Here is a 7,533-nt window from a genome sequence, read left to right as displayed (position 1 = left end):
GGCACTCACCAAGTCCCGCCTCCGACCCCACTTCCGGTTCCGGCCCCTCTCCAAGCAGCATTCTGGGAGTTGTCGTTTTCAGCCTGGCTGGTCGGTGTGCGGCGAAGGCTTGGGCTTAGGCTGCCAAGCACACGGTGGTACTAAGGAGCTGCATCCCGCTAGAAGGCTTCTTCGCCTCGCTGTTTCTCGATTTCCTTCCTGTTCTCTGGGGATACAATCCCAACCGCTTGCCGACCGCACAGCGCTGCTGCAGATGACCAGGCGCTTTGATGACTGTTTAGGTCTGAACACAGCGAAACTGGACTGAAACCAGACGTGAACCACCCCTCATCTGGCATCCTGGGGGCCTTGCCTTCCCTTGGGCTCCCTTGGCTCCCCCATAACCAACAGAGCCTTCGGGATGACACAGTTCCCCTCACCACAATCTGGTTATCCAGGATAACAGATATCCTGGCTTGGGCAGATCACAAATGAATCTAGCCTCTGGCCACTCTCCTCCTGCATATCATCTCACAAATCCACGGGGAAACTGACTCTCGGAGACCTAAAGTGTCTTGTCCAAGCCTTGGCCTGATAAAAACTATCAGCTAGTCTTTATTCCTGCAGTCTTAGATGTCTCATCCTTTTGAGAGACCCTACCCTGAACGAGCCTGAAATACCTACTGTCCAAGAAACCACAGCCTTGTTGGATCTGTCCTTGGCCCCACAGTTTTCCCCTTTTCTTTCCACAACTTCTCCAGCACCTCCCACTCCCAGTCCATGCCTTAATCCATCCTATATCTGCCAGTGGAACAACTCGTAAAATACTGAAACCAAACATGATTTCCTCCCCAAGAAGGCTCTTTTCTGAAACCCAGCTCTAAAGTCTCTTATTTGCTCAGAAGTTGGCCTTGGCTTTGTACTCAGCAGGACTTGAAAACTGGCTAAAATGGTCTTCAGTGGCTCCCACTACACCTACCAATCCATGCACCTTGTACTCAGCTGTACTGAAAACCTTTCCTGTGAGCTCATGACCACTTCCCCACAGAAAAGAGCACCTAGCTGGTGTAACTGCCCACCCTGCTCCGCCCCCATCCATTTACCAGATGGTTGTGTGTGTCCCTCACTCCCTCTCAGTGGTTTCCCTTTGTACTTGAACGTAAAATCTAATCTTCCTAAGGCCTTGCACAGTCTGGTTCCTGGATGCCCCTCCAACTTCATCTCTCACTCTTCCAGCTTGCTGTGTTCCAGTCACACCCGTCTTCTTGAAATGATTAAAACACACCAAATGTTTCAATGATTTGAACAGTACTTTGTAAGTACTGTTCCCTTTTCTCGCACTTTTTAAATGCCTGGCTCTTTCTTACCCTTTAGGTTTCAGCTTAAACCTTCCCTCCTCAGAGAGACCTTTACTGATCCCCGCTAGGGAAGATAGGCTCATCCCAGCCCCATCTTGACACTCTTCATTTTCTTTATTTCACCTTCACCTATCAGAAATCTTTTTTCTGTCTTCCCTGATAATACATCTATCATGTAAATGATTATATTCCCAGTGGCACTGCACAGTAAATATTCGTCAACAGGATAAACAAATGAGTGATTTTTCACTTTTCCTGAGAATAACTTACCTTCTTATCTACTAAACCCAGGACCTGACACACAGTAGCTACTCAACAAATACTTCTTGACATACTAGTTCTAATTAATGCTGGCTCCTACAGGAAGCCTTCCCTGATCACTAGGATTCAAGACCTGATTGCATTGAAGTCCTGAGCTCCTTCCCTAAGCTTGTGAACACATGGATTGTGTTCACGTAAATTAGTCATGTAGCTCTTCATAGATGTCTGCTTGTTAAAGTATTCAAGTCCTGTTTAACATCATAACAATTTTTATTATTTCGGTGTCCTGTTGTTCTTACGTTTCATGGTCATGAAACCACTTCAAATCTGTTCTCAAGAGCCTTATTTATATTTTATTCAAAGTATTCTGTGAAAAGAAACAGGCCTCTAAGAAAATAAATCTTTTCCTGGCACAAGTACTGATTAACTGGTTACTAGTTAACAAGTAACTGGTAACAGGTGATGGGAAGATTCTCTACTCTTCTCCCCAAATACTGCTTTCCTTCTGATTGGCAAGAGCTTGGGTATGTCACTTAACACCCCCACCTTTGCTCTCCTTTTGCTGGGTGAAGGAGAGGAATTAGGGAGCCTCAGAGGAGAGGACTCACTGAGCTCACAACTAATCAGGAGCCCCAGAGGGGTTTGAATGACTCTGATAGCCCAAAGTCAGTGTCTAAATTATCTTTGGCCTGGACAGAGAAGTCAGGGGGAAAGGCATCCCAAGGGTATCTATAAATTAGTTTTCCTGGAAACAAAATGCAAGAAAGGATTTCAGATGGGGAGAAGCATCCATAAACTTTGGAGATGATTACTAACTTCTATTGACCATTTACTAGTTTCTACCACGCAGAGCAGGCACTATTAATATCTCCAATATTCAGAAGAGAAAACCAAAGCACTGAGAAGTTAGGTAGCTACGTCCAATCAAGGTCCCACCACGATTAATAGGGATTAACTGGCTCAACTGGAATTAGTGAGAAAGGTACTGGATATATTTCTTTTGCTCTAATTTTAGTCTTTAAAAGGCAAATCTAGCTCAGGATTTTAATATTTGCCTTTTTAGCTATTTAAAATGGATAGAAGTGACCTAAGTGAAGTGAAAGTTGCTTAGTTGTGCCTGACGCTTTGCAATCCTATGGACCATACAGTCCATGGAATTCTCCAGGCCATAATGGAGTAGATAGCCTTTTCCTTCTCCAGGGGATCTTCCCAACCCAGGGATCAAACCCAGGTTTCCTGCATTGCAGGCAGATACTTTACCAGCTGCACCACAAGGGAAGCCCAAGAATACTGGAGGGATATCCCTTTTCCAGCAGATCTTCCTGATCCAGGCATTGCAGGCAGATTCTTTACCAACTGAGCTATCAGGGAAGCCCTAAATCGGATAGAGGGTACAGTCAATTTCAGATAAAGCACAGACAACCTGGCTGTGGGAGCCATGTAACCAAGGTGCTTACTGCCACCGCCACCTAGTGGCAACCTATGCTCATTGCAGTGAGGCCACCAAGAATACCAGACCTCCAGGAAGAGGTGCTGCAAACCATAACTTGTGAAGGTAGAATCTATCAAATATCACAGGTATTCACTCCTCTATTTGCAGAGGTTACTGCCAAATCAGTGTGCTGGGAGAGGTTAAAATGATTTTTCAGCGACTCCACCTTCCTCCCCTATCCCTGCCTTCTTGGGACAGAATGTGACTTCTAGCTTCCACACTCTCAGAGTATGCTCCTCCTAGGGTACACACATTACTGTTGGCAATCTGCTTATCTGTACCCACCCAGAGGGGCCGTGAGCATCCTGGCCAGGGGCAGGGAGTTGTCTTACTCATATTTATGAATAAACCCTTAGTACCCACCCTGACTAGAGGAGGTATCCAGTGAATGTTTGTTGAACAAATAAGAGTGAATGCTTTTGACCCAAACTTGTCATCACTCTGTAGAATTCAGGCAAAGATTAAGCAGTAGTTTATTTGAATACTTTAAATAGTAAACATTTGAGAGGGGTGGGTAGAAGAATGGTAGACACCGCTCAGGGAAGCGTCCAGGGCAGAGCAGGGGGCTGCGGCGACTGGCCTGCTCACAGGGCAGTGGAGGCCCGGAACTTCTGGGTCAAACAGAACACGGCGGCCGTGAGGGCAGTGCACTGACGGGCCAAGAGTTTCACACTCAGGTCATGGTAGCCTCTCTCACAGGTCAGCTTAGCGGCCTCCACAAACTGGTGGTAGGTGTACACCACATCCCTCAGGTTCCCCACTGCCTCCCTGTGGCGGGTGGAGCAGCGGCTGCAGTCTGTGAACTGGAAGCACAGGCCGGCCAGCTGGACCAGGTGCTGGAAGGTGTCCTGCACAGCACTCTGCATCTCCTCCGGGGTCTGCTCCATTCTGATCACGTGCTGACAGCTTGACAGGAGCTTTTGGGAGCCCATGCAGAGGCGGCTCCGGCTTTCAGAAAAGTGCCAGGTGCACTTCTCGGGGGGGTGTTTATTCCCATTCCCCCAGGAAGCTTCTAAAATGTCCTGTAATTCCAGCAAGCTCTCCATGAGTTGGATGAAGCCCTCAGGGATGCTAGCGGGGGCAGCTTTCAGCTGTCTTAGAGCCCTGGAGCAGTACTCGGGCCAGATGTGGCTGTTCCTCGATGGGAGCTCGGCACTGCAGCTGTGGGCCCGGGCAGGCCTCCAGGGCAGGGCCAGCCGGCTTCCTGCAGAGGGCGGTGAGGTGAGGGGGGCTGTAGGACATGCTTCCAAGTCTCTGTCTTCCTCCTCTGTCTCTGGCTGCAGGCCACGGAAGCACGTGGCATAGGAGAACTGGCAGCTGCACTGCTCCATGCCCATCCTGGGGGCCACTGTCTCATTCACACCTGCAAACCCCAAAGATGGAGCTGTCCTGAGACTGGCAGAACCTTTAGGATAGCTCTCTGGGGCAAAGCACAGAAAAGACTTCTCAGCAGGAAGGCAGATGCTAGGCCTTTTGCCTTTGCTTTCTGGCACCGAAAAACGGTTTGAACCATCTAAGCGGGGCTCCTCTTGGGGACATGGTAGTGGCTCTGGCAGAGAAGGCCCTGGATTCAAGGAGACCTGCTGGGGAATGTCCCCAGGGGTGGTGTCTTCCCCTGTCACATGATTAGGTGGCTCTGCCTTGACCTCCTCTAGAGAGAAGGCTGATGAAATGGTCTGGTCCCTAAGCAAGAAATCTGAATCAAAATCCAACTCTGCCAATAGTTTTTGTTCTTGGGCCTGGCAGGCTTGACCTGGGATTTCTCTGCTTTGTCCTTGGAGTTCTGTAGTGGAACTTGGTGGGGTCTGCTCAGTCCCTGTAACAGGAGTCTCCAAGAAGAGGGAGGCTACCATGCCACCAGCTGGAGCACTGACACCAGTAGTCTGTGGAAGAACATCCACAGACCCATCAACCTTGGGGTCACCTGGATCCTTCCCAGACTCATCATGAAATAAGCTGGTGTCATTTTTGTTTGTAACTTCTCTACCATGTTTCAGAGATAGTTGTCCTTGTTGCTCCTCCTTTGCAGGGAAAGACGCCATCGTCTCTTCCGAATTTATTCCACACTCATCACTTTTAGGTCCGTCTCGAGAAGACAACAAAGGCTCTGTGTCCTGGGGGGCAGTTTCTGGCATAGGATTTATAAACAGAGATCCCAATCCTGTTTCCAACCGAACTCCTCCCAGCTCCAGTGTGTCTCCTTGAGCAACAGTATGTGGCCCTGGGCTGACGGTCAGGCAGACTCTGTCTGGGTTCACATCAGCACTGGAGAGGGAGGAGGTGCTGTTCCCAAGCTCCATGGTAAGTTCTTGGGGGGCACTGCCATTCAAGTCTTGAAATGGAGATAAGGTCTGGGGAGGCCCTGCCTGAGCGGTATCTGGGCCAGATGAGCCTGGGTTGAGACCGTGAGGGGTGTTTGCTGGGGAACCAGCAACACTGGAGGTCAGAGGGGCAATCCCAGGATTCTCTTTCTGGTTAGGGTCAACCCGGAGGCGAACGGCAGAAATAGATGACACTCGAGAGTCGATGACAGATTTGGTTTCCATGGTCTCTGGCTCCATCTCCATGGCCCGGGAGGCTGGGTTTTTGCTCTTGGTCTCCCTCAGGGGAGTCAGCAGCCCCAGGGCCTTGGTCTCCAGGACGCCAGGCTCACCCTGCACGTCTTGCAGAGAGGACACAGTTGGGGAGGGTGCACCGAGGGCAAGGTAGGGCTCCCGGTCATAGTAGCACACGGCGTCCACGCTCTCCAGGGAAGCTGACGGCACCAGGGGAAACGAGACCTGACAGGTATAGTCGGTCTGCAGGAAAGACCTTCTTTTCCTCAGGGTCTTGGCATACTTCTTCACCCCTGCCCTCCTGCTTGGCTCTCTTCCATCTGGCCCAGGATTCAGGCTGACCTCAGGGCTGCAGGGGCTGGCCTCATTCTGTGATCCTGGGGCACTGGTTTCTACAGCAGAAGCAGCTCTGAGCCCTGAGAATCAAGAAAGGAAAAAGAAGATGAAAAGCAGAAAAACAAAGAGATGTGCAGCTCTTGGGCTTAGGACGCAGGATGGCCTGGGTTTGAATCCTGGCTGGGCTGTGTAACCTGGGGCATGTTAAACCTTGAGCTCCTCAGTTTCCTCTTCTGAAAGATGGGGATGAGCACCGTGGTAGATGTGTTTTGATTCCGGGTTGCCCAACATCCATTGCCTTGTCTTTTGGTCAACTTCCTTTCAGGGGATGACATCTCTCCAACAATTACAGGCTGCTGAAACTATAAATGAAGGAGCCCTATCCATATCAGCCAAGTGGTCAGAGGTATGAGCTAGAAAGTCAGTTACGAAATTTCTTAAAATTTCAAACTCAAACACATTGATAGAAACAAGCAAACAAACAAACAGTACAACCCATTCTTTGCAGCCACGGAATCCTAACAGTACAGTGAGGAATCCTGCTGCCTAGCCTCCTGGTCTGGTCTCTGCCTATGTCAGAACCAGGGCTTCACCTCTGCTGGCAATTCTCTAAGCTATCTGACATCCAACACTATCTCACTTTCTCTCATTAACCCAAGTCAGGCAGTACCAGTGGTGTCTATCAACACTGCCATGCTGGATAGATGACTTAGTACATATCAGGCTCCTAGCACAAGCCTGTGCCTAGTGGGTGTTCACTAAAGGAAGCCTGTGCTGTTATTATTATGATTGGCACTACAGGGTGAGCGTTCTGAAGGAGCTTTCTTTTGACAAAAAGTGACTGTGACTCTCAGTTGTGGGCATGAGGGATCTTGTGCATACCAAGATGGATCTTTCTGAAAGGAGAAACACTTCTATGAAGAAGTCCTGGGAATCAGCCAGAAGGAATTAGGATCACAGGCTACTGCCTGAGAATCAGAGGGCTCTTATACTCGGACTGGTTTTTTCCAACCTGGCTGAACCTTATTAAAAGCCTCATCAAATCCTACGCAGCTCCTCACACCTCCTAAAGCAGAATCTCTGAGGCTGGGTCTAGGAATTTATAGTATTTGACTCCCCTTGGGTGATTTTGATGCCCAGACACCCCTCAGCCACTGGCCAAGGGTGTTTCTGAAGCTTTAAAAAGGGAGAGGCTCTCACAGTGAGTCAGCGGCCCCAGCAGACCCCGGGCCCATGAGTCCCAGGTCTGGGCGGTCTCCCCAACACCTCACCGGCTCTCCATGAAAGAGGAAGTGTCCAATGTGGACCTTATCTCCCTGACTGGACTCCCACAAAGGAAGGCCTTGACTGATGGTCTGTCTCACCCCCAACGTGTCTCCAGCACAATGGCTGGCCTAGCAGGACAAGACTGGAGGCACGGATGGCAGCTGACTGTTCTCTGGCGAGCAGTGCACAACCTGGCCGTGGGTTTCTACTTGTCAGTTAATGAAATCGGGGTAGATGGTGGAGAGTGCACTCATTCATCCATCTAGCAGCAGCTGCCAGGAACTCT

General features: G+C 49.7%; 1 protein-coding gene across 7 annotated transcripts in view; it reads right to left on the bottom strand.

The window, feature by feature from the left end:
* Nucleotides 1-3,539: 3,539 nt before the first annotated feature.
* FRMPD1 (FERM and PDZ domain containing 1) overlaps nucleotides 3,540-7,533 on the bottom strand; it is a 165,756-nt gene continuing 161,762 nt past the window's right edge. For all 7 annotated transcript variants that reach the window (XM_081510639.1, XM_081510669.1, XM_081510638.1 and 4 more), the window contains one exon: nucleotides 3,540-6,061. In XM_081510639.1, coding sequence (XP_081366765.1) covers nucleotides 3,675-6,061 — 2,387 coding nt within the window. In that variant the 3' untranslated portion in view covers nucleotides 3,540-3,674. The remainder of the gene's footprint in view (nucleotides 6,062-7,533) is intronic.

This window comes from Giraffa tippelskirchi, chromosome 1, assembly GCF_054371585.1.
Source record: "Giraffa tippelskirchi isolate mGirTip1 chromosome 1, T2T-mGirTip1v1.2.pri, whole genome shotgun sequence".
Lineage (NCBI taxonomy): Eukaryota > Metazoa > Chordata > Mammalia > Artiodactyla > Giraffidae > Giraffa > Giraffa tippelskirchi.
Note: the sequence above shows the minus strand (reverse complement) of the source record. Positions and strands in the feature narration are given on the sequence as shown.